The sequence below is a fragment of the Chrysochloris asiatica genome, unplaced genomic scaffold (assembly GCF_000296735.1).
Source record: "Chrysochloris asiatica unplaced genomic scaffold, ChrAsi1.0 scaffold00014, whole genome shotgun sequence".
Classification (NCBI taxonomy): Eukaryota; Metazoa; Chordata; class Mammalia; order Afrosoricida; family Chrysochloridae; genus Chrysochloris; species Chrysochloris asiatica.
The window spans coordinates 13303241-13330231 of record NW_006408532.1 but is presented as its reverse complement, the minus strand read 5'-3'; the positions used below and the strand labels follow the sequence as shown (position 1 = coordinate 13330231).

Genomic DNA, 26991 nt, shown 5'->3' with positions numbered 1-26991 from the left:
GGCCTAGTGGCGGGACTTCTCCAGTCTCCCATGTCCAGAGGATCATCTGTGGACAGGTGGGTGCCCAGGTCTAGCTAGACTCCAGCAAGGGGCACGGGGATTCTCTCTAGAAAGATCTCTTGGGCTGCTTACAGCTGGCCTAGGCTTTAGTGTTCCTCCCACCATCCAGCTCTCCTCAGACCTCCCAGAGGAGACTCTGCCCTGGGAATGGTATCCTGGCCTCTCCCTCCTCCTGCCCAGTCTCGTTTTCTTGTTACAAACCCAGACTCTCTGTTTCTAGGGGTTTATTCATTTGCTTTTTATTGGAAAAAATATCCATATTTTTACAAAAACACCACCCGCCACTACCCACTACCATTGCGTTGATTCTGACTCAGAGAGAATGTCTAGAACAGAGTAGAACTGTCCTATAGGGTTTCCCAGTCTGTAAATCTATACGGGAGCAGACAACTTCATCTCAGCTGGTGGGTTTGAACCATGCAGTTAGCAACCCAACGTTTAATCCACTGTACCACCAGGGTTCCTTACGGGTTACACAGCCTTTGCTAATTCAACATTTTTCATGTGTACGCTTCAATGAAACCAGTTACATCAATCATGCTGTGTAACCATCACCAGCATCTCTTGCCACATTTTCCATCCCCATAAACAGAAACTCAAAGCTAGCTAAACAAAGACCCCTTCTTCTTCCTTCACCTTCCCTCCCACTCCTGATAAACACTATTTAACTCCAATCTCTGTGCCTTTGCCTTTCTAAGTGTTTCATATTAGTGAGGCCATACAACGTTTTCTTGTTGTGACTGAATTGTTGTCAAGGTTTATCCTTGTCGGGGTAGGCATCAGGATTTTGTTTCTCTTCCCAGCACAGTAATACTCCATTGTGTGTAGATATGCCTCCCTTGTACTTCCTCAACGTCAAAGGCTGCTTGGGCTGGATCCTGGGCTGCCCAGAGCAGATGCAGCTCAGCCAAGCAGGGGAGCATGGTTTGCAGGCTGAGCTGGTAGAAGGACAGCTGGGGGTGGAGGGCATTTGTGGGGCACCCTCCCTTCAGACTTTCTGAGAAGGCCCCCGCCCTTCTCTCAATGTTTCTCCCTCTAAAGAGGCCCGGGGCTGGGATGGCAACACCAGTGTCGGCCGTGGGTGCTTCCTCTTTGCCCAGCTCTCTGCATGGTGGTGGAACCCTGGGTCTGCAGTCCCTGGCTGGGTCACCCAACGGTCCTGTCTCCCTCTTAGCTGGACTTCCGCATGGCTGGGCCACCTCACACCTGCAGCAGCCCACACTGTTGCTTTAGAAGGTTTATCTGCTAGAGGGTTTTGAGGGTGGGCAGCGGGCCCCTTATCTCCCTACCAGAAACTGGTCCTACGGTTGGGGCTTTGTAATCTGACATTGTGATTTTTTCCCCCCTTGTTTTCCCCCCTCCCCGCTGTGGAGGGAAGATTTGCTGACTCATGGCAGGGGGGTGTGGGTGTCGGTGGTTGCAGGGGGCTGGGGGCAAGGCAGCTGGAGGGCAGTGATAAGTATGAGGCCAGGCTGGGGGGCGTCGAGGAGTCTACCAAGAGGAAACCCCGAACTGTGACAGTTTCCAGCTAAGATTGTAGGCTTGTGAAGCGCTACCCTAAGGGATCTAAGTATGGGGACCCTTGGCCTTCCTTCCAGATGAATCCCTGGCCCAGGTCTCAGAGCCTGGCAAGCCCAGGTGGGCACCCGTGAGCCAGCAAAGGCTGGAAGACCTTGGAAGGTGGCAGAGCACTGGGATGAGTCCCAGGACCCCCCTGTGCAGCTCATGCTTTACAGATGGGTACTCTGGACTTTGAACAGGCCACTAACTGGTCCCTGGCCCCCAAGCAGGTTGAACACCAATCTGCTGTTTCCTTGACTTGGGGTAGCTCTCTCCATTTCCAGCTCAACAAATGAATTTTGTCTCTCCAATACCTCATTCCTCCAGAAAGACTGTCTGACCCCTTGGTAGAGCTTGGTGACCCTTGGGGCTCCCAGAACCCCTCTCATGGGCCATGACTCTTCCTGGCCCAACCCAGAGTGGACATCTAGTACATACTTGTTGAATGACATCTTGGTTCTCTCCTTGGGGCCCTGAAAGTTGTCTTCTACCAGGATGAAAAATCTGTGGCCTGCCTGGTGGGATGGACTCTCCAGATTGGATGGGCTAGGACTCAGGAGTCCCTTTCTTCTACAGAGGGGACCCAGTGGTAGGGATAGATGGCCCAGACCCAGGTTCTGCCCTGCTTTTCCACAGCCGTAGGCTCCAACCCCTCCTTCTCTCTGCAGTGTGGCCTGATCTTCAGGTACCTGGTTCCTTAGCTCCCCAGAGGAGATATTTTGTACCAACCCCTTGGGGAATGTAGCGCTACATGCAGACATTCCACTCTCTGTCTTCCCAGCACTGGCAGTGCAGTGGAGACAGATGAACCCTAGCAACTGATTGCAAAGTGATAGGCCACATACGGAGATGAGGTTGTGCCAGGGGCACAGAGTCCAGAGTCTTCCCAGGATGCTCTCTGCCTGACTGGTTTCTGATTCCCCTCAGAGTCTGGTGAGCAACCACAGCCCAGGGAAGAGGGGTGATTGACGCCCCTGAGTCAGTGGCCACATCCCCTGCTGCTCCCAAAAGGGGCTTCTGGGGCAGGAAGAGCTGCCCGCGGTGGTCGCTTTGCTCTCTTCCTGCTGCCCAACTGAGCTCAGAGATAAGTCCTCACTGGGCTGGCAGAGGCCAGGGGCTCAGGCCTTCCCCAGAAATCATGTCAGAATTTCTCATGTGGAGGAAGGGGCCTGAGGCCACGATAACCCCTTTATTTTTAAGAGATCCGGGAGGAAGTCCCAAGTCACTCTTTGCAGAAATAGCTCCGCACACCAGTCTGGCGTCAGCAAGGGCAACCGATGAGTGCAGTACGGTTTGGCTCATCACATGAATGCTAGGCCCCTACCAACCATCTAAGTGTCTTCTACCAGCCCTGAGTTAGGGGCCCTAGGGATATGATCTGTGCTTCTTGAGCTTGTGGCCAGAGTTGTTGCGGCAGTAGTAGAAACAATGGCAACATTTATGTGTGCATAACACTTAGCACTGAGCTACTCAGTGTTGCCTCATGGGAAGTGCCGTAGTCATGGTACAAACACAGACAGAGGAGAAGGTGATGTTCGAGCTGAGCTGAAGACAATTTTGAGAGCTGCACAAAGTGGTTGGAAGAGAAGAGTCATTCCATGTAGAAGGAACAGAAAGAGCAGAGGTTCAAATCAAGAGGTGTCGACAGGTGCAGGCAACAGTGAACAGTCTGTAGACCTACCAAGTTATTTTACTTCTTTGGCCTCAGTTTTTTCATCAGGAAAATGGGGATAGGACCAATACCTCCCTCAAACAGATTAATGCATTTAGATTATGGTGTTGGCAAAGACTAAGTTGATTTCCAGAAGAACACACAAATCTGTTTTGGAAGGAGTGCAGCTGGATTGCTTCTTAGAAGATAGGATAGAAAGACTTTGTCTTGAATACCATCCTTGGTAAATTAGATGGTCAGCGAAGTAGAGGAAGACCCTCAACAAGATGGATTGGCACGGAGGTTCTAAGTATGGGCTCAACGTAACCACGGCTGTGAGGATGGCGTAGGACCAGGCAGTGTTTTGTTCTGCTGGACACAGATAAGGTCGATATGAGTCAGAACCAACTCAAAGGCACCTACGAACAACAACAACCAGTTAATTTCTACAAAGTGCTTGCAACCACATCTGATGCTTTGTAAGCTTTGGGTAAATATTGGGGTCCTGGTGTGACACTATAGGATAAGCACTGGGCTGCTAACTGACAAGTAGGCAGTTCAAATCCACCAGTTGCTTCTCAGAAACTCTATACGGGGTCGTTATGAATTGGAATGAACTGGACAGCACTTAACAACAACAACAAAGTTTATTGCTATTAGTAATGTCAGGTAGTGCTTAAGTTGCAAAAATGTGTCACTTTCTAAGTGTCTTCCCAATTTTCATACTGTTCCATATTATATCACACATGTGCATCTCACACATGTACACAACACTCTGCTTTTGTCTCTGCTGGAGTTATCACCTCTACCCTCCATTGCCTTCTTCAAGAATTGGCAAAGGAAGTCTTGGGATTCTGGAGCATTCAGGCGGAATCTACAGATTTCTTAAGATTGCAGGTGCCATCTAACAATGGAGAAAAACTAAGACCCAGAGGGAAGTGACGAGTCAGTCAAGAAGCAGGGACCAGGTAACATCTGGCCTCCTGACCCCCTCCCTGCCCAGGGCTCTCTCTTGCCACACTTGTCTCTTTTGAAGGAAACTTAGTACTTCTCAAGGAACCTTGGTGGTGCTGTGGGTTAGGCACTGGGTTGCTAACCAAAAGATTGGCATTTCAAACCCATCAGCCACTCCATGGGAGAAAGACGAGGCTGTCTGTGCCCATAAAGATTTGCAGACTCAGAAACTCCATCTAGGCTTACTATGAGTCTGAACCGACTCAGTAACAGGAGATTTGATTTTTTGGTGAGTGCTTCTTGAGAATCCCTGGGTAGTTAACACAATAATCTGTTAACCAAAAAGTTGGAAGTTGGAGTCCACCAAGAGGTACCTTGGAAGAAAGGCCTGGCTGTCTGTTTCAGAAAAAAATCAGCCATTGAGGACCCTCTGGGGCAGAGTTCTACTCTGATACCTATGGAGTTGCCAGGAGTTGGAGCCAACATGACAGCAACGTTTTTTGTTGTTCTTTTGCCATTGCTTTTCAGTGAGGCCTCCTTCCCTGGCTACCCACGCAACATGGTGACATCCTTTACTAAATCCTTTTCCTGCCCTCTGTTTCTCTTGGTTTTGTTTATTTCCTGCTCTACTCATGATCTCCAAGAAGGCAGAATTTTTGTCTGTTTTCTCCACTGCCTTATCTCCAGCAACTAGAATGGAGCATGGCATGGGGCCGGCACTCCAGTAAACATGAGTTCATAAATGAATGACTCCCAATCCATTAGGGATAGCTTAGGAGCCCCTGAGTGGTACAAACAAGTTACATTCTTGGCTACTAACTGAAAGGTTGGTGGTTTGAATTCACCCAAAGGAGCCTCAGTAGTAAGGCCTGCCAATCTGCTTCCATAAAAGCAGCCATGAAAACTCTATGGAGCACAGCTCTATTCTGACATGCATGAGATCACCGTGAATCGGAATTAACTCTCTGACAACTATGAAGGGAGAATATTGTGCTACCATAAGGGTCATGGTTGCCCTGAGTGATTTCTAGGGGCCACAGTTGCCCATTCTGAAGACACTGGCAAGACTAGCTGTTTGCTTGGGCTCCAGGACTGGGCAGACATATGTGTCCAAAGACTGCTTCCACACTGGAAGGTCCACTACCTGCTCCCCACAAGCTCCCATGACCCTTGTCTGGTATACTTTCTCCTCAAAACAAATGAGTCATCTCCTCCCCCCAAACACTGTCATTGTAGAAGCCACTGAATGTTAAGAAAACTTATAACAAAGGTGCTAAAAACTCCACTGTGATGCTCTCCACCCCCAAAGAAAGCAGTGGACATTGGTGTCTGCCTCTTCCTCCAGTCGATGGGTCCACACCACTGAGATCACCCTGGGTATGCAACTGCGCTTTTTGCTCATAGCATCACATCGTTAAGTGACTTTCCTTGTAGACTGCAAAGCACTTCTTGTAGAGTTTCTCCTTCAAGATGGGAAGACTTTGGCTTCCTATTCCTCCTCACCTCTCCTATTCATTCTCTCCTTCCTGCTTATCTGGACTGGCTTGGAGTCTTGGTTTGTAGGGCTGGAAAAAGAATGTCCCATTATCCGGGGCTGCTCAGGAGAGGCTCATAAATGTGAGCCAAGTCTGACTTTCACTCGAGACTACAGGAGAGAAAAAGGCTGGAGAAATAGCGAAGAGGTTAATGGGCAGGAGATACCCAGGCGCCCTGCCTCCTGCTCCCATATGCTATTCTCATGTGTGTTAGAGGCTTCCAGAAAAGGATGCTTTTCCTCTGGGGTTTACAGAAAAGCTAGGAGGCATCTGCACCATCTCATAGCTTAGAGGGCTGTAAGGGGGAGAAGTGGGACATCCAGCCCTCCCCTAACCTAACTAACCCCCCAGCACAGGTGGCTGGGATGACAAGGACCCCCAGGCGTCTGGAGGACTCTTCTTAGTTTCTTCTCATTTGGATGAAGTGGTTGGAAGTCTGTCTCCCTCTCCCCAGCTCCCCCACTCCCGCTCTCTGGACCACCAGGCTTCTGATAACACTTGGAAGGCACTATCGGTCAGGGAGCGTCCTTCTGCCTGGGCCCGCTGGCCTGCTCTGTGCTGACGGTTGGCAGCCGGCACCGTTTGATAAACTTATCAGACCAAACCTGAGCCACGGCCCACTAGGCACATGCCCCTGCCTCAGATTTGCCTCTTGCAGTCTTTGGGCTGGATCCTTATCCCTTCACCTACTAGCACCTATGGCCCTGACTGGCTCTTGCTTGGAGATCAACTGTGGCTGGACACCAGGCTTTGGGGAAAAGCAGTGTGTTCAGTGTCCACCCTGCCTGCTCCCAAGCTGGGTTACTCCACCTCAGTGGCCCTGTCTCACTGGCTCTTAAGGGGTTGCACATCCATTCCATGCTTGCTGGGGGCTTTGAGTTGTGTTAGGTCACAAAGGATTGGATCCAGTATCTGCAAGGACAGGACTTGCAGGGTTGGTGAGATGGTAGGGACAAGTCAACTAGCATTTGCAAAGCAGAAAGGAAGCCACCTCCCTGGGCTCTATGGGAGCTGGGAGGAACCAACTACTTTGAGCTGTGGGGGCAGGGGAGGGAGAGGGTACAGGGAGGCAACCCTCAGGGTAAGGAAATCATATTTGAGCTGAAGGAGTCTTTTTTTTTTTTTAATGCTAGCGATAATGTTATCATGCATAACCACTGCAAAAAGTTAAAACATACAAGCTGAAAAGAAGGAAAAAAAAATATACACAACCCCTTTATTCAGTGACAGTTATTGTTGATACTCTTGTAAACTAGCTTATAATGTATATATTTATTTATATTTTGCAAAATAGAATCATATGGCATATAGTGATTTTTAAACCACTTTTTCACTTAAGAGATCAAGAACAACTTCCTTTGTCAATACATTTATATAGTCTGTAAAATCTAGTTTAGCTTCTTTTTTTTTTTAAGCAAAAATACAAATCTCTTTTCCAAGATAGCCTAGAGAGTGAAATCCAACTCTCTTTCCCAGCCCCCCAAAATGGCTGCTGTCAACCATTGTTTGGATTAGTTTTTCTAAAGCACGATGTGTTGCTTTTACAAAACTGGCACTGCTGAGCCGGGTGGCAGGTTCCTCGGATGTTCTTCTGAGTCTGTTCTTATGAGATGATCTGCTCCTTTTAGTGACCACATGGACATCCTTCTTATGGGTACACTGTCAGTCTCCCTTAGCCAATCTTCTGTCATAGAGCATATAGCATGGTTCTGGTATTATTTTGCCCTGACAAAAATGCTGCAGAAAGTGTTCTGGTCCCTAAATCCATATGCCAGTCTGTGATAGTTAAGATTTTGTGTCAACTTGACTGGGCCAGGATTGTCAGTGGTTTAGCAGTTGTTATTGTTGTTAGGTGCCATTGAGTCAGTTCTGATTCATAGAAACCATGTGAACCGAAAGAAACACTGCCCATTCCTGTACCATCCTCACAATCGTTGATACTCTTGAGCCTATTGATTGCTGTTGCCACTGTGCCAATCCATCTCATTGGCGGGTCTTTATCTTTTTCACTAACTCTCTACTTTACCAAAGGATCTCTGGTAGCGCAGTGGTTATGAATTGGGCTGTGAACCTCAAGGTCAGCAGTTCGAAACTACCAGCTGTTTCATGGGAGAAACATGGGGCATTCTGCTTTTGTAAAGATTTACAGCCTCAGAAACCCCGTACAGGGTCACTATAAGTCAGAGCTGACTCCACGGCACAGAGCCACCAGTCACTTTACCAAGCACAACGTCTTCCTCCAAGGACTGGTTCCTTTTGATAATATGTCTGAAGTATGACAGTCGAAGTCTTACCATCTTGACTTCTAGGGAGCATTATGGCTGTAACAACACAGATTTGTTTGTTCTTCTGGCAATCCATGGTACTTTTAATATTCTTTTCCAACTCAGATGCATTAATTCATAAGGTCTTCAGTGGTTAAACATTCAGAAGTAGACTGCTTTCTCCTCCCTAGTCTAGCTTAGTCTGGAGGCTCAACTGAAACCTATCTACCATGGGTGACCCTGCTGGTATTTAAAATACTGGTGGCATAGCTTGCAACATGCGGCCACCACAGTATGACAAACTGCCAGAGGAGTGGTGAGGTTTACCAGTTATGATGTAGTAATGCCCCATGAGATCTAATATAATGTAATCACTCCCATGATGTGATCGTATGTGATCAGCTCTGATCTAATGCAATTATCCTATGCATTGTTGTTGCTGTTAAGTGCCTTCGAGTCAGTTCTGACCCATAGCAGCCCTGTATAGGGTTTCCAAGGAGGGGCTGGTGAGCTTGAACCGCCAACCTTGTTGTTCAAATGACTTTGCAGTCCACCATATTAACCCACAGTACCACACCAGTACTTCATAAGTATTATAGATCCTTATTATTATGATGTTAATGAGGCCTAATGAAATTTACAAGATTAGTTTGTTTTTTTCAACTTCTTATTGTGAATTGAGTAAAGGTTTACAGAGCAGACCATCAGTTTTACATTCAACAAATCATACACTTTGCTTCATTACATGGTTGCAATCCCCTCCATGTACCAACATTAACAGCATTCTCTCCCGTTCCCTGTTACCACCATAGATTGTTCATCTATCAAGAAACCTTTTTTTTTTCTAATTTTTCACATTGGTCTCATATAATATTTGTCCTTTTGTAATTGACTAATTTCACTCAGCATAATGTCCTTCAGATTCATCCATATTGTGAGGTGTTTCATAGATTTGTCATTATTCTTCAACATTTTTCAGTATTCCATTGTGTGTGTATACCAAAGTTTGTTTAACCATTCTTCTAATGATGGACAGTTAGACTATCTCCATCTTTTTGATATGTCTCTTGTAGACAGCATATTGAAGGATCTTGTTTTCTTGTCTATTCTGCTCTCTGTGACTCTGGACTTACATATTTAATCCATTTACATTCAGTGTAATTATCAATACATATGAGTGGATTGCTGTTATTTTTCTGTGTTTTTGTGTGCGGTGTTGCTGGATTTTTGTTCCACATAATTTTCTGTGTTGAATTCATTTCGTTTGTGGGCTTTCTTTTCATTTTCATCTCTGTTGTGTTAATGTTTACCAAATCTTTCTGGCTTTCTTCTTTTTTTATTTTGATGTGCAGGTATATTATTTGTCTTTGAGGTTAACCTGTCATTTATTAGTTGCTTCCCTGCTTAAAACAGTCTGTTTTACCTAGAAATCTACTACCTTCCTTGCCATTTGGCAGTTATGTATCTACACTATTCCCTCTTTTTGCTTTGTAGTTGACTTCATTATACATTGATATCTCTGGTTCCCTATTTTCAGTATGAAAGGTTTGCTTTACTTTAAACATTTCTTCGTATTGAGTTCTGAGTGGTATTGTCATGTATGGTAATCTTAGATTGGTGTCTACTGTTGTTAGTTCTCAGTCCAAAGAACACCCTTTAGCATTTTTTGTAAAGTTGATCTGGTCATCAAAAATTCCTATAATTTATCAGTATCAGGAAATGTCCTAATTTCACCATTGTATTTGAGGGACAACTTTGCTGGGTATATGATTCTTGCTTGGCAATCTTTTCTTTCAGAGTTTTATATATATATCATCCCATTGCCTTCTTGCCTGCATGGTTTCTGCTGAGAAATCAGAGTTTAGTCTTATTAATTCTCCTTTGTAGGCAACTTTTAATTCTTTTGGAACTGCCCTCAGGACTCTTTCATTATCTTTGATTTTGATTATGATATGTCTTGGTGATTTGCTTTTGAGATCTATCCTGTTTGAGATTCGTTCAGTTTCTTGTATGCTTATCTTCTTGTCTTTCATGATGTTAGGAAAGTTTTCTTCCAGCAACTCTTTGACAATGTTCTCTGTGATTTTTATTGTCTCTTTCTGTTCTGGAATTCCGATCACCTGTAAATTGTTCCTTTTCCTTGGTGTCCCACATGACTCCTAGGTTTTCTTTGGATTTGTTCATCCTTTTAATTGTTTGTTCTTCTAGCATATTACTATTGAGAAGTTTATCTTCAAGGTCACAAATTTGGGTTTCTATTGCTTCGAATCTCCTCCTTTGCACTTCAATGTATTATCCATTTCTGAAATCTTAGTATTAATCTTTTGGATTTCTAATTGCAGATTTTATATTGTTTCAAAATTTGCATTTATTTTTTTCTGTTTGTTCTTGTACTGTTTTCCTGAATTCTTCCAAAATTTTTCTGTGTTCTCTCTGTTTTCCTCAATCACGTTGTCCATCCATTGAAGGTACAAAAATATCATTCTTCTAGATTCTTTTTCAATTAGTTCCACTACCTTTTTCCCCTCAGAAGTGTTTCCTGTCTCTGCGTCTTGGTCATTTGTTTGAGCCATCCTCTCGTGTTTCTTTGTGTGAGCTACAATGGTCTGTTGTCTCTGGGGCATTGTGGAGTTCTCATATTTTACAAAACATTGTAGTTGTTGAACCCAGAGGGGAGAAATCTCTGGTGGGCTCCTACAAATCAAGGAGCTCATGAAGTGGTTGTGGAAGGGATGTGACAGCAGAGTTCCTGGTCCTAGATGGAGTTTCTATAGGTCTAGATGTTATTTATGTTCAGGCACTCAATCAAGAAGTAGTTCATGGAGGCCCTTGATAAAGCTGGCTTCAGTGTTTGTTAGGGCCACAGAGAAGCTGGGGGCAGGATGACTGGTTTAATGCTGGTCTGGTTTTTCTGTGGCTTTTGTAAGTCTGGAACAGAGCCCACATGAATCCAGGCACCAAAATGGCCCACCAAAGTGGTGCAGCTGGCCCCCACCTCACGCTGGCGTGGTTCCTAACTGTGTGTCTCTGAACTCCTGGAGAGCAAGGTCTGCATTGGGGGTGGAAGCTGACCACACTTCTGGTCACCAGTGACTGTGGGTGAAAAGAAGAAATCACACTTTTCCCATCACCCACGCAAATCTGCTCAACCAGACCTCCCTTTGCTGCCAAAGCTGCTCACCAGATGCTTGAGCTGGATCCGACGAACTGTTCATCAGTCAGTCTCTCTCTTTGGTCATCCCTGCTTGGTCTGTCCTCCCAGCAAGCACTCCACCCACCTTTCTAACATTTCTCCTGAAGTTCAGGTGCCAGAAATTTCATCTGTGCGTGTGCTTGATTTTGTTTCTCGTATCTTTGTGGTAGAGGGTCTGTGTAGTGTGTCTGCCTAGTCTGCCATCTTGCCAGAAATTACAGGATTAAGTTATATCTTGAATCAATCTCTTTTTAGATGTAAAAGAGAGTAAGCAAGCAAGGAGAGCTCAGAGGGAACTATTGCAACCAAGAAAAAAGAGTGGTGAATGGAGTCTGTCCTTTGGACCTGGGGCGCCTGTACTGTGAATCTCCTAGAGCCAGAGGAAGGGTGTCAAGACCCATGGAACGTTCAAGAGAATAAATTCCTGTTTGTTAAGTGCATCCACTTATGGTACTTCTGTTATAACAACACTAGATAATTAAGACCCTGTCCGTATGTGTTCCTTGTACGTAAATCGTGGGGTGAACAACTGCTTGGCTATCCTTGAGCTAGGCTTCATAACTAAGAGAGTCTAGGGGAGGGGACAGGATTTTTCAAGAGAAGGGAACACTGGGAAAAGGTGAGAGAGTGGGAAATAGTGTCATGAGTTCCCTGAAGAATTTTTGAAAGAGTGAGGCCTTGATGTTCTTCTGCAGGCCGTTTCTTTCCACCTCCACTTCCTCTCCATTCCTGGTCAATCTCTGACTCCTCAGCCTCAGCTCAGTTGATGCCCGTTGCCTGAGGTTGGGGCTGCTGTTTCTCCTGACACAGACACAAACCAGCCATGTGCCTCTCACTCCCACTCTAGTGTGCCCCAATCCACCTCTGTACTCCCCACAGATCATCTTTCTAAAGCTCAGTTCTGCTATCTCTTTAACTCCTCCCCTCCCCTCTCATTTCCAATCTGTTGCAGCCAATGACTTAGAGTCTTTCAAAGACCCTTAAGTCTTCAGTCTTCCCCACTGTCCCCAGTCCCTCCTCACTTCCCCTTGGCCCTTTCAGCTTCTTGCTCTTTTGGCCACCTTCTTTCAATTCTCTGCTTATCTGTCCTGCTCCTTCCTGCTGGAGTCAGAGCCAATGTAGAGTAATGGTTAGAGTAAGGTCTTTGAGGTCAGACAGATCTAGTTAAGCCTGGCACTGTCACTTACTAGCTGTGTGACCTCAGGCAAGTCCCTGGACCTCTCTGGGGTTCAGCTTTCTTTGTGGGGTTACTATAAGGATTCCCTGAGATTATACATGGAAAACAGCATGTGGTAAGTTGTGGACATTCCCCTTTGAAAGCCTGCCCATCCTACAAAGCCTACTTAAAAGCCACCTCCTTCATGAAGCCTGTCTTGATCCTTCCAGGCAGAAGTTCATCTCCTTCCTTGGCACACCAAACTCATTGGGCTTCTCACTTACAGCTCTTGACCTATTGAATCTCAAATGAAAATTAACTGTAGATGTGACACAAATACCTCTATTAGAAGGTATCTTTCTGGGCTCTAGCTCCATGCCTGACCCAAAGCAATGAACACTTCTGAATGAATCCCTTCCTTCCTGAATCTTCTAGAGACTTCTTAGAGGTATGGCTTCTTTGTGCCTGATAACAGGATCTTTGGTACCAAGCAGGGTCAAGGGTTTCCACATACCATCTCAAACCTGCACAACTCACTACAAGGGAGGTGTCACTATCCCATTTTACAGATGAGCAACTAAGGCTCAGATAAGTCAGCTGGCTCGCCCAAGGTCACACAGTAGGCAAGAGCAAACATAGACTAGGATCTAAATTTGATTCCAATTTGAGGTTGTTTTCTTCTTTGAACCCCTGTTTACCCTTTCTACCAGCAAGTCCTACAACTTTTTGCTCTGGTCCTCTCCTCTGCTGAGTCTCTGGGGTTTGGAGGTAGAGGTTGGTCTCTAAAGCCCTCATCCCACTGGGGAATGGCAAGTTGCCTAAACCTTAGCTTCTGGAGTTGGCTTGACAGGCTCTTTCTTTTTGTTTTAGCCAGAATTCCCCTGGACAAACCCATTAGGTATGTATGCCTGTTGTGGGAATGCTGTGATTTGCATAGAATGGGGGTCCTGGCCTCCCTCTTAATGTCTTCTAGGGTTGGGGTAAGAGGGACCAGCATATCAAACCACCCACCTGCTCCCATCCCTTCTCCCCTTAAGGGGGACAGTGAAGCCTATGAAAGGGAAAGGACTTGTCCAAAGTCATACAGCCTGGGTCCAGATGTGGTGAGTGTTGAAGGATGGGGCACATGGAGTGGATGTTGGAGAATGGGGGTGTCTCTCTCTCTCTCACACACACACACACACACACACACACACACACACACACACGGACCAGGGGTCTACTTTACATACTCCTCATTTGCTAAACAAAATTGAACCAATACCAGGATTTCAGTCACTTCTGCAAGCCTAAGATTTTTTTTTTTTTTTTTTGGGGGGGGGCGCAGTACAAGGAGGGAGAGCCACACAATGTATCTTTCTTCATCCATGCTAGGTGAGGTAGGGATTTAGAGTGTCCATTCCTCTACGCAGAGCCCACAAGGATAGGGGAGGGCAGGCCAGAGCAGCCTCAGAGTAGTGGGGCTGGAAACCATTTGCATATTGCAAAGAAGGAAGGCAGGTGTGTGGGCAGGTATGTGGGAAATTCCAGGAAACTTGCTTCCAGGGAAAGATTCAGCTCTGGCTGAAAAGGTCTGGCTTGGGGGACCCCAGCTCCTGAGAAGGCAATTGTCAGGGGGATTGGGGGGTGCAATGCTGCTGCCCCTTTCCAACCCCCCAGTCTATTCCTCACCTCCCATGGCTGTGAGGGGATGGGCTTCAAATAGGAGCTGGAAGCCTTCATTGGAGAAGGTAGTTCCTTATTCAAGGCTTGCAGATTGACACCAGCCTACTGGCCAGTGGTAGTTACCATGACAATGGAGGCAGAACTCCCCATCAATGTTCCATCTGCTTCAAAAAGCCAAGGTCGAAGTTAACACACAGGGATTGGGGTGGCTTAGTAGATGCAGAGGGGTGTCATCCTCCTACTGTGATTTGAGGGGAATTTAGTCCCCCAGCTCTTCCCTTCCCACCAGCATCCTTCCTTGCATCCTTTCTGGCCTGGAATTCCCACCATTGGAGTCACAGTGTATGAACTGAAGTCACTGTCCAACCCCGGGAGAGTTTTGGTTTCCTGCACAAATGGCAGGTTATAGTTCACTCTGTCAGTTATGGGCAAGCCAGACACAATCGGGGTTTTCCAATGCCCCAGTGTAGTGATCTTTCTACTGAGGTTCACAAGTTACAAGAGCTCCATTTATATATAATACAGGCAAATTATGGCCCTATAGTTGGAGGGTGCACCTGACGCAAACCATGGTATTTTCAGTAATCTCATATGTGTGTGAAAGTTGGACAATGAATAATGAAGACCGTGGAAGAATTGATGCATTTGAGTTATATTAAAAGGGAAATATTAAAAGTACCATGGACTTCCAAAAAAACAAACAAATCTATATTGGAATAAGTACAGCCAGAGTGCTCCTTAAAAGCCATGATGACGAGACTTGTCTCTCATGCTTCGGACATATTATCAAGAGGGACCAGTCCTTGGAGAAGGACATCATGCTTAGTAAAGTGGAGGTCAACGAAAAAGAGGAAGACCTCCAGCAAGATGGATTGACACAGTGGTTGTTGTTGTTGTTGTTGTTATGTGCCATCGAGTCGGTTCCGACCCATAGCGACCCTGTATAGGGTTTCCGAGGGTGTAAATCTTTACGGGAGTAGAAAGCCTCATCTTTCTCCTGCGGTGCAGCTGGTAGTTTCGAACCACTGACCTTAAGGTTCGCAGCCCGATTCATAACCACTACGCTACCATTACAGTGGTAATGGGCTCAAATGTAGCAATGATTGTGAGGTTGACGCAGGACCAGGCAGTGTTTCGTTCTGTTGTGCATAGGTTGCTATGAGTCAGTGCCAACCTGATGGTATCTAACAACAGCAGTTTGAGGGAGAAGAAGGCAGCTGCCATACTTGTTGGAATGCAGCACTGACCCCTTCGAGGATTGATTAGAGTGTGTAGTAAGCTAAATAGTATCCCTTGCAAAATATACGACCAATTCCTAACCTCTGGTATCTGTCAGTGTGTCATTATTTGGAAAAAGGATCTTTGCAGATGTCATTAAGTTAAGGATCTTGAGATGAGATCATCCTGGATTATCCAGAAGGGCCCCAAATCACTCCCTTAAATGATGGGTGTCCTTATAAGAAGAGGAGTGGACACAGAGACACAGAGAGACAACAGCCATGCATAAGTGGAGGCAGAGATTGTAGACAGTGATTCACTACAAGCCAAGGAGTGGCTGAAGCTACCAGAAGTTGCAGGAGGCAAGGGAAGCTTCTCCCTAGACCCTTTGGCTAAAGGACCACCCTGGGATGCTTTGACTTCAGCCCAGGGAACCTGATATTGAACTTCTGCCAGAACAATGCGAGAATACACTTCTGTGGTCTTTTGCTGCAGTGGCCCCAGGAAAGTCATACAGGTGGGGTGTGGATGGGGGTGGTGGTAGCAAATGAAACCTCAGGATGGCATCAGTGACTCAATCCCAAGGACCACTTTACTTAAAAGTAAGCAATAAAACCAGTATTCAAATATTAAAACAAGCTGTCAACATCAGGGAGTGAAAGGCACCATTTAAATTACTTTTGAGATAGAATTTCCTCCTGACCTACCTCCAAAAGATGAATGACAGGCTGGCTCTCGCTATAGCGAGTCCTTGGCTCTGCATGCCATCTGCCCTCAGAGCAGCCTGGCCCCAGACAGACCACATCCCTATCAGGTAGCCAGGTCCAGGGTCCTGAGGAACAGACTGGGAGGTACCCAGTGGAACCTTCCATGGAAATCACTGATAAGGATGGAAATATGTCCTGGAACTCATTGTTTACCCAGATAGGCCTAGAAGAAGGGGTGGACAGGTGGAGGGAGGAGGCAGAGTGGTGGGGCAGCTGGGAAGTAGAAGGAATATTGTTGTGGTTGTTAAGTACCGTCAAGTAGGTTCCGACCCATGGCAACATGTATAGGGTTTTGAAGGAGCAGCTGTTGAGCTTGAACCGACGATCTATGGATCAAACTGACTTTGCGGTCCAGTGCATTAACCCACAGCCTCACACCAGGACTCCAGAAGGAATGTAGATTTTATCTTGAATAGGACTTATTCTAAAAGCTCCCTATAGACCAAACATGCCCCCTCCCACAATGCCTAAAGAACTGAGGATAAGACCCTCACCATAATCTAACCATCATGTGTGATCTTGACCCCCTTTACCAGACTTCTTCCCGTTCTGCCTCTTTGTACCAATGTACTCGTCAGCTGGCTGCTCCCTGGACTGTGGGTCTGTCTCATACCTGCCCTCGACTGCCCTTTCCTCTGCTTCTAGAAAACCCATCAGTGACTCCAAGTGGTCTAATACAGAGACCACCGTTTCCAGTACCCCTTCTTCTCACTACCCCTGGAGTAGACAGAATAATGACCCCAAGTCATTGTCCTCATCTCTAGAACCTGTGGATGTAACTGTATTTGGTTCTTAATGCTACTGTAACAAATCACCCCAGGTTTAGTGGCTGAAAACAATCCAAATGTATTCTCTTACAGTTCTGGAGGCAGAAGTTCAAAATGAGTCATATAGGTGTAGGCAAGACTGGTTCCTTCTAGAGGCTCCCTGGAAGAATCCAGACCTTGCCTCTTCCAGCTTCTGGTAGCTGCGGGTGTCTCTAGTGTGCAGACCCATCACTCCAATCCCTGCTTTCACCCTCACATCACCTTCTCTTCTGCAGTCAAATTTCCCTCAGCCTCCCTTCTTAAAAGACATTTAGGATCTACCCTGGAATCTCACAATCCCTAATTTAATCACATCTGCAGAGCTCCTTTCGCAACCTAAGGTTAACATTCACAGGTTCTAGGGATTAGGATATAGATATCTCTGGGGGCCATTATTCAGTTTATTACAGTGATTACATTAAGGATCTTGCGATGGGAAGATTACTGTTCTTGTAACGTGCCATGGAGTTGGTTCTGACTCATATCGACCCTGTGTAGGGTTTCCAAGGAGCAACTCGTGGGTTTGAACTTCTGACATCAAAGCTAGTAGGTCAGCGCTTATCCTACAGTGCCACACCAGGACTTCATAGGAAGGTTAGCCTAGACTTAAACAAGAGACGCATGAAGATCAAAAGTGAAAAAAGGAGAAGTCAGTTAATGATGCATGGAGGGGATTGGAACCATGGCAATGAGACGATATACGATGGAATGAATGTAAAGCTAAAGTTCTCTCATGTAAAATATCATATAATTCACAATAAAACATGAAAAAAAAAGTGAAAAAAGGAGATAGGACAAGGGAAGTACACATCGAAGTGATGTCATTTGAAGATGAAGAAAGAGTGCATACGCCAAGGGATACTGGTAACCTCTAGAAATGGAAAAAGATAAGGAAATGGATTCTTTCCTAGAGCCTCCAAGAAGAACACAGCTCAGCCAATACCTTGATTTTCTCCCTATAAAACTCACTTTGGATTTCTGATCTCTAGAACTGTAAGACAATAAACTTGTGTTGTTTTTAGCCATTGCATTTTGTTTATTTGTTACAGAATCCATAAGAAATTGATACAGTCCCCAACTGAATTATCCTTGCTCTTCTCTGTCCTCTTTTCACACAAGGTCTCCTATATTTCTATAGTGGCATTTGTCAGTTTGTTGTTCATACATCACCTAGACTCATTTGTGAGTTTCTCTGAAGTTTTTCTGCATTTATGAAACTCTCCAAACCCCCAAACCTCATTCAGTACCTTGCATCTAGTAGGTGATTAATAAGTGCTTGTCGGATATAAATGCATTTTAATAGTGATGGTGGAATAACATGGTAAATGTAATTAGCATCACTAAATTGTACATGTGAAGATGACAGAGGTGACAAAGGCTTTGTCACCTATACACTGTAGTTAGCGCAATAAAAAAAATGTAAATGATTTGTATCTTTATTTTTATTTATAGCCTTTGAGAGAAGCTAGACTTTGAAAGGAATAATAACTGCAGCCTTCTCTGGCCTCATTGCCTGAGAGCAGCATTGGAATCTCTGTGGCCAGCTGTATGCTGGTCAGAGCTGGGGCAGCCAGCAGCTCTGATCTTCTGTGGCTTCCAGAAAGAGACCCTCTAAATACCAAGGTGACCAGATCCCAGCCCAGGGGGCAGCAGTCAGAGAGAAGATGCTCTGTTGGTTATTCCAGCTCTGGTCCATTCTTGATATCCTTATCCACCTGGGGTAACCTGGGGGGGTTGTGTTCTGAAGAAGGCACTAGAGTTCTTACATCTGTAGAAAGCTTCAGCTCAAAAAAGACCCAGCCCAGCTCCCACATTTCACAACAGGAGACATGATGGTCCAGAACGGGGAAGCAACTTGCCCAAGGTCACATAGCAAATTAGTGGGTCTCAAGCTTGAAGGCTACCCTTAGAAGACTGAGAATCCAGGAGCATGAGTCGGAATGACAGGACATCAGGGAAGGCTGGCCAGGAGTGGGGAGTGGTGCTCCTTCACTTAAGGTTATGCTGGCTCTCACGGTGCCGTCGGAGATCCACCTTGCGCTGGAAACCCTTGGTGCACAACTCACAAGTAAAGGGCTTGAAGCCGGTGTGCTTCCGGCTGTGGGTGATGAGGTTGGAGCTCTGGCTGAAGGCCTTTCCACATACCTGGCACTTGTGTGGTTTCTCACCTGTCAGGTAGCAAGGACAGGGTTAGGATGCCTATGCCCGGTCAGCTACCCTCTTGCTCTGCCTTTGCTTTCTGAACCTTTATTATACTTTATTTCATAGCAAACCCACTTTACAAAATAATCAGAAAAGGCAGAGAAGCAAAATAAAATTAGGAACTCCCTCCACCCACATTGAATGACAAGCTTGGGTGGACAAGGACTAGTTCTATCTTGCTTATCAGTATATCCCAGTACCTGGTAGTAAATGATGAGTGAAGGGAAAATTCACTAATCCCACTTCCACCTAGACATAAGCAGTGTTGACATTTTGGTATGTTTCCTTCCAGTGTTTTCTAGGCATTGTTATTGTTGTTAGTTGCCGTTGAGTAGATGCAGACTCATGGCGACCCTATGTGTGCAGAATAGAACTGCTCCATAGGGTTTTCAAGGCTGTGACCATTCAGAAGCAGGTTGCCAGGCCTGTCTCCCCAGGCACCTCTGGGTGGGTTTGAACAGTCAAACTTTTGACTGGTAGTTGAGCGCTTACCAGTTTGTAACACCCAGGGACTTTTTCTAGGCAGTAAGTGTACTTATGTAATCTACTGTAGACAGCCCTCCATCATAGTGTGGCCAGTTCCTCTTTGTAACTTGCCCTTATTTCCATCCTAAACTCAGGGACCTTTGAACATGTATTTCATGAAAGACAGGGTGCCCCCAGAGACCAGCATGGTGAATTTGACTGGTTTTGTCTGCATCCCAAATGGGCTTGGCAGGGAGGACTCTGGACTGGGAAGGGGAGAGTGGATCAGAGTGCTGGGCACACGGGCGGGTGGGCTCACCAGTATGGATGTAGGTATGCTTCTTCATGTCCGACTTCTGATGGAAACGCTTGCCGCAGAACTGGCAGGGGTAAGGCCGTGTGTCCGAGTGGATGAGCAGGTGGGTGGACAGGGTGGATGAGCGCTTGAAGGCTTTGCCACACATCCGGCACTCGAAGCTGCGCTCCTGCCGGAGGAAACGAGGCCTTGGGGGGTCAGGTGCAGGTGGGACCTCGCCACCCAGGAATGCCAAGCTGAGTGCAGGACTGGACCCGACCGGCATCCCCTGAGGAACAGGAGACTCCATTGGGGTGGCCTCAAGGACAGGGAGAAGTAGGGTCCAGGAGTCCCCCAGCCTGCCTCCCAGAGGTGCTGAGACTTAGGGCCTGATTATCCTGCTGTGGGATTTGTCTTTGTAGAGCTCACAGTATCCCATTTAGAATTAGCCTAAAGAATGTTTGTTGAGTAGCTGATGATCTGGGGTTTGTATCATATGAAATTTAACCCAGAGTGAGTTCCTTGAGGCAGGGATGATTGGTTACAGGCAGCGCAGCAATTTAGTTAAAAGCTTTAATTTTTGAAACCGAATCCTGGCCCTACGTAACCTCTGAGAGACTCACAGGACATCAGAAAAGTGATGGCAATGGACTGAAAGGATTGATGGGGGGATTGAAGGTAGAGCAGGTGCCTAGCACCTGGTATATGCTCTTGAATGGAACTTCTAAAGATGATCTGCTTTCCCCACCTGCTCCAGGTGTTAGGGATCCTTGTCAGTTTCAGAAACTCTTTCTGGAAGGATACTAAAGAAAAGCCTCTGTCTCAGGCAGGGCTAAGTGAGGTGAGATGAACATTTAAGCATAATCTCAAGATTCTCAAGGCTGAGGGAATATGCTCAGACCACCCAGTGGGTGGAATCACTGCTGAGCATCCCAGACATCTCATTGCCCCTGAAACCCCAAGCAGGGCACAATCCTCTTCCAATTGAATAAGAAGTTGACTGTATAAATACCGGACCAAGATGAGTTAAGGGACGGTGTTTGGAGACCCAGACCAGGGGAGGCAGGCAGTGGAAAAGCCCTATCTGCATCACTCTCATGGGCAGGCAAGAGATCCAACCCCCTAGACTTCCTTGGGGAAGCACAGAGCAGCCAGCGAGGCCCTGTGCTTGACCAGATACACACCTGGGAATGGACGTGTGTGTGCTGCTCCAGGCTCACGGTGTGGCCGAAGGTTTTGCCGCAGACATCACAGGCAAAGGGCCGGGTCCCACTGTGGGAGCGACGGACATGCACCTCGAGCCCGTGGGGGGTGGAGAACACCTGGGGGTAGGGACAGAGCATGAGACCATGGTGACTGAAGAGCAGGTTACAGGCCTGCGATGCCATGGCCACTCCCAGTCACCCACAACCACTACAGCACAGGATTGCCTCTGTCTTAAGCAGCTGAAGTTTCTTTCCTTCTCTGTGTCTTGTTGCCTGTCTGTAAAATGGGGGTTAGGAGGAGAGAATCTGAAAAACTCTCCCTAGCCATATCCGAAGGCTAAATAGACTAAAGGTTAAGAGCTAGGAGTTGGCAAGAGCTGTTTGAGTATTGGTCCTGGTATCTAGTTGCTGCGTGGTCTTGAGCAAGTGACTCAACCTCTCTGAGCCTTAGCCCTTCATCCATATATTGTTGTTGTTGTTGTTGTTAAGTGCCGTCGAGTCGGTTCCGACCCATAGCAACCCTGTACAGGGTTTCCAAGGGTGTAAATCTTTATGGGAGTAGAAAGCCTCATCTTTCTCCCACGGAGCAGCTGGTAGTTTCGAACCACTGACCTTAAGGTTCGCAGCCCGATTCGTAACCACTATACTACCAGAGCTCCTCATCCATATATTAAAGGTAACAAATCCTACCAACTAGGGTTTCCAGGGTCCTGCATGTCTAGTGCACAATGCAGGGCCAAGTGCATGGTTGTTGTTGTTGTTAAGTACCATCAAGCTGATTTGGACTCATAGCGACCCTATGTACAACTGAGCAAAATACTGCAGGGTCTTGTACCATCCTTACAAATATTGTTATGTTTGAGGCCATTGTTGCAGCTGACTATGTCAATCCATCTGGTTGCGGATCCTCTGATTTTTCCATAACCCTCTACTTCTCTAGAACATGATCACTGTTGTTAAAGTGTTATTGAGTAGGTTCTGACTCATAGCAACCCTGCATAGGGTTTCTGAGGAGCAGCTGGTGAGTTTGAACTGTCGATGTTGCAGTTCAAACGACCTTGAGGTCCAGTGTTTATTTTACAGTGACATACCAGAACTCCAGAACATGGTTGTTGTTGGTGGTTATGTGCCGTGGAGTGGCGCATAGCAAGCCTGTATAGGGTTTCTGAGGCTTTATATCTTTACTGGAGCAGAAAACCTCATCTTTCTCCTGTGGAGCAGCCGATAGATTCAAACCACTGACCTTGTGGTTAACAGCTTAGCTCATAATCCACTACACTACCAAAGCTCCTTCCAGAACATGGTTGTTGTTGTTGTCAAGTGCCGTGGAGTCAGTTCCGACTCACAGTGGCCCTGTATAGGGTTTCCATGGAGCAGCTGGTGAGTTTGAACTGCTGACCCTATGGTTCAAATGACCTTGCGGTCCAGTGCTGTATCCCACAGTGCCATGCCAGGACTCAGGGCTCAATGAATGGTGAAGAGAATGAACATTCTGCAAACATAATGACCCTAGGACTCCCAAGACAACAACACAGGGAACACCCAGGCCCCATAGCAGCTGGTGTGCTAGCTGCACCCTGGCTGCTCACCTTGTTGCATTTGAGGCAGTGGTATGCGTCCATGCCTGGAGAGTAGCGGAGGCTGAAATCCAAGGGGGGCTCAGTGCTAGGCACCAGTGGACTGCCATACAAGCTGACGGAGCGCTCCAGGAAGGCAGACTGCATGGTGGAGGGGGCCTGCTGGTAGTTGTGGCTGTAGGATGAAGCCAAGGCATCCCAGGAGAAGCTGGGCTTGTAGAACGGGGGTGAGTCGGAAGATGGTGAGTCACTGTCCTGGGCTCGGGACATCACAATAGGGCCCTCTGTGGACAGAGGAGCACATTCCAGATGGGTCCAGACCTTCTGAGCATGGTCCTGCCCAGGGAGAAGCTGCAGGATCACCCAGGCCCAGGTGTAACCCTAACCCCCTCCATATAGCTTCCCCATTCTGAGACTCAGTTTCCCCTCCTGTAAACGGAGGGAAATAAACACTACCTGGCTCACAGGTGAGGGTTTGATGAGGTCATATTTATAAATCTTCAGCACAGTACATGGAACTCAAGATACACCTACTATTGGACCAGGGGGCTCAGGACCAAAGTATCTGGAGACACCAGGTCAACTTGCTTAACACAGTCCTCTGGTGAGCAGCGACTGGGTTCTTAAAAGTTTCCAGGTACCCATCTAAGGGGCTACTATTGGCCTCTCCTTATCTGAAGCAAAGAAGAATGAAGAAAATCAAAGACACCTAGAAACAATGAGTCCAGTGGACAAAAGAACCACAGGAACATCAGCTTCATGACTCTGACACCAGAACTAGATGGTGCCCAGCTACTAGTATCAACTGCTTGGAAAGGGATCACATTAGAGGGTGCTGGATAGAGTGGGGGGGAAATGTGTGGAACAAAACTCAAAATCATAAAAAGTGACCAGGCTTACTGGTTGGATAGAGACTGGTGGAACCCTGAGACTATGGCACTTAGTTGTCTTTTAGGTCTGGAACCGAACTCAACCTTATTGATCAATTTTTAGCCAAACAATAGGCAGTTCTACAAGGGGAACAATAACACTAGGGAGGTACACACTGCTTCAAATAAGCCACTATTTGAGATCAAAGGGGCAGCATTTACCCAAGGACAAAGTTCAGAAGGGTTAGGAAAGAAGGAATGGAAACACAGGGCTAAGTGACATTTCATTGTTGTGATTGCAATCATTAACATGAAACAAAATGTGTATGATTTACTAGATGGAAACCTGATCTGCTCTGTAAACCTTCATCTAATTCACAATTTGTTGTTGTTAAGTGCCATGGAATTGGTTCCAACTCATAGTGAATGATGACCTTGGATAGGGTTTCTGAGAAACAGCTGGTGAGTTTGAACCATCAACCTTGCAGTTCAAACCAAACTTGCAATCAAGTGCTTATCCTATAGTGCCGCAGCAGGATTCCCAATTCACAATAAGAAGTTAAAAGTACAAAAATAAAATGTCATGCCATAAAAAATAAAAGAAATACCCACTATCTATTGTCTGTGATGACAAATATGGGGAGAGAGATGAGGGAGTCAGATAATCTTGTTTGTCTTTCGCTAGACTTCATTATTCCAAGGTTCCCTGTTACCAGGAGTCTATTCCCACTTCATGCCCTGTGGCGTGCCCCTTTAGTTGGGTACCTGGTGCCTCAACCATCCTTGTCAAGCTGGGATCCAGCTCTGGCTCAGGCTCCTGTTTCAGGCTGGTCCAATCCAGGCCCTGGTTTGGGAACAAGGTGCTGAGAACAGGGCTGTTGCTCAGGATCTGGTCCCTGGTGACTGCAGAAGACAAACCCATAGATATCAGAAGAGAAGGATGCATTCATTTATTCATTTCATCAACATTAATCATGCGCCTCCGCATCCCAGACTTGCAAGAGGGGATGGCAACTGTATCCCTCATTGTGTAGAGTGGACACCCTGGGTGGATGCAGTGTGGACCAGCCTGGGGGCTCTGACTCACCAGGGGTCAGGGCAGGTGGCCAGACCAGCTCATTCTCTTGGACTCGAGGCTGGTGGTAGGTGTGAGCCTTCTTACTCTTCACCAGGAAGGAGCGTGGCATTCTCAGCGTATACCCTACACCTGTCAAGGTAGAGGGGTGAGAAAAGTTAGGAGGAACAAGAGGACTTCCTCCTCCACATTTTAGAATCGTCTCCTGAAACCAAACACCCACTCTTTAGAGAATGGCAGTATTAGCTTGCTCACAGTGGCACCGGCAGCACAAAAGAAGGACAGGGCAGGAATATTTGGATGTGGCACACTGTAGATCCTGAATCTAGAAAGCAGCAGTTGAGTTCTGGCTGAGTCTGTATTCAGGTGCCATAGAAAAAGCTTAGCCTTTGGAATCAGATGTTATTAAGTTAGAATCCCCTCTCACCTGCTGTGTGCTTTGGGGTGGACACCTAACCTTCCTGGGTCTATTCTTTTTTTCCTGTAAGGTGGGGCTGAGAATGAGGCCATCACTGCCTGGCTCACGTGTATTCAGTGCCTATCACAGCTGGGGGGCAGGGGGGACTTGGCAGGCAGCCTACAGCCAGCTGGACACCCTCAATGACAACTCATGTTATTGATAAGTTGAGAGCTGCTGCAGTTAGAACAGGGTTGGGCCCTGTCCACCTCCCAGACCAGTGTCTGATGCCCAGAGAAAAGCCTTCTTTCTCTCTTAGGGGTTTGGTGGGTTGGAGTTGCACGCGAAACTCAAGGCCCAAGAGGACCTTCCTTCCAATTCCATTTACCTGGAGGCCTAAAGTGAAGGGACCTGTCTTATTGCTCAGGGGTGTGGATGAGAGGGAATGGTGGTGTGCTGTGGAGTCGGTTTTGACTCATAGCAACCTTTCATAGGGTTTCCAAGGCTGTAAATCTTTATTGGAGCAGAAAGCCTCATCTTTCTCCCTTGGAACAGCTGGTGGTTTCGAACTGCTGACCTTGAGGTTAGCAGCCCAACTTGTAACCACTATGCTACCAAAGCTCCTTGAGAGGGAATGGTAGGAGTATCCAAATCACTGGGAACTCCAACTCTCCAAGCAGAAGCCCCTGTCCCCTGCCTGTGAGGCTCTCCTGAGGGAACCTGGGAGGCAAAGAACTTCTTTGGGTGGCCCCATGTGCTCTTCACCCCATGCTGAACACAGGTTGGCCCCATTCCTCAGGACTCTGAGCACCATGAAGAGCTGCAAGGGTGATAGCGCCAAGCGCGGGAAAGGGATTTGGCTGGCTGCTTCTGAGCAACAGAGAGGGCCTGGGCGATAAGACTTCAGCAGGGCTGGCCGAGGAGCGGGTGGGAGGCGGGAGATTAGAGGGCAGCTTGGAACTTTGCTTTAGGGTTAGGTAAGTCTCTTTCCAGCAGGGTTGGCCCAGAGTACAGCAGAAGAGGGACCCTCCCCCCAAGAGTATCTGTCTGCCCCCTTGCCAGAGCCTTCTGGGGGCATCTAGAGTTTGGGCTGTGGTGTATCAACCTGAGGTGACACTCTGAGGCCCAGGCCCCTTGCTGTATGTAGGACTTGTCATGGAAGGGCTTGGAACCTCAGTGTCTGGATCTGCTAAATGGGGTTGCTGAGAAAAAGATACGAGCTTCATTTATTACAGATAAATGTGTCAAGTTCCTGGGCTACTGAGAGCCAAGTGTGGAAGCTGAATGGGAGCTTCTGGAAGGCAGACCCTGTGTCATCTCTAGCACCTGACCCACAGTCCGAAGATCTCATTGTCATGGGATCTACTCCAACTCATGGCAACTCCACACGGGTCAGAGTACAACTGTGCTCCACTGGGTATTCGATAATTTTCCAGAGTGAACTTGAACTATTAACCATTCCCACCAAAACGACAGTGACTGAATCAGCCCTGGATGAATGAGGATGCCTTAGGGTAGGGATGAATCCCAGACCAGGATCAGAAGTGTAGGTCCCAAGCCACAACAGTCCCCTCTCTGGGCCCTAAAATGAAGGGGTTGGGACTTGAAGACCTCTGAGGTCCCTTCCAGCTGTCAGATTCTCAGCTCAGGAACAAAGGCAGCTAGGGGTTACTGCCCCCACCCCTACCAGAGGCTTACAAGGCAACCTTATCTCCTAGGGACATGTCTTCCTCCTCCTGCTCCTCCCCGCCACCCCCCCACCCCCACCCCAGGGCTCCCAGCACTCCCCTCCTTCCCCCTTCTAACACTTCACTTCAGGAAACCCCCCAGGGAGGCCAGACCCTGGGTGGAGTGGGAGGGGACCCTCCCACGAGCTTGGGGGCTAGGTTACCCTCACCCTTTGTTTCTGTGGAGACTGTCTTGGGGAGGTGTCGATGATTTTTTTTTTTTAAACACATAAAACATTTTACAAGTAAAACAACCAGAACCAAAGCTAAGCAAGTGTTTAGCTGCTACACTAGAATGCCAGGAATTACTTTCTACTTAGCCTCAGCTCCTTTACTCTGGGAGGTGAGGC

The 26991-nt window shown here is 47.0% G+C and overlaps 1 protein-coding gene across 2 annotated transcripts; it reads right to left on the bottom strand.

Annotated features, from left to right (window-relative positions):
• Nucleotides 1–18818: 18818 nt before the first annotated feature.
• GFI1B (growth factor independent 1B transcription repressor) lies at nucleotides 18819–24643 on the bottom strand. Of its 2 annotated transcripts, XM_006834904.1 has the most exons (6): nucleotides 24530–24643; nucleotides 24208–24345; nucleotides 22586–22857; nucleotides 20976–21113; nucleotides 19816–19981; nucleotides 18819–18997 (listed from the first exon to the last, which is right to left on the bottom strand). In XM_006834904.1, exons 1-6 carry the CDS (start codon nucleotides 24627–24629, stop codon nucleotides 18819–18821), a joined length of 993 nt encoding a protein of 330 aa, XP_006834967.1. In that variant the 5' UTR covers nucleotides 24630–24643. The 2 variants fall into 2 exon arrangements, with proteins under 2 accessions (XP_006834967.1, XP_006834968.1); XM_006834905.1 differs by lacking the exon at nucleotides 20976–21113.
• Between the last annotated feature and the right edge of the window lie 2348 nt (nucleotides 24644–26991).

Coding starts and splice junctions, on each gene's coding strand:
- GFI1B (XM_006834904.1), bottom strand. CDS start 24,629: ATGCCACGCTCCTTCCTGGTGAAGAGTAAGAAGGCTCACACCTACCAC. Junction 24,346..24,529: donor GCCACCTGCCCTGACCCCTG/GTGAGTCAGAGC, acceptor TGTCTTCTGCAG/TCACCAGGGACCAGATCCTG. Junction 21,114..22,585: donor ACTGCCTCAAATGCAACAAG/GTGAGCAGCCAG, acceptor CCCTACCCCCAG/GTGTTCTCCACCCCCCACGG.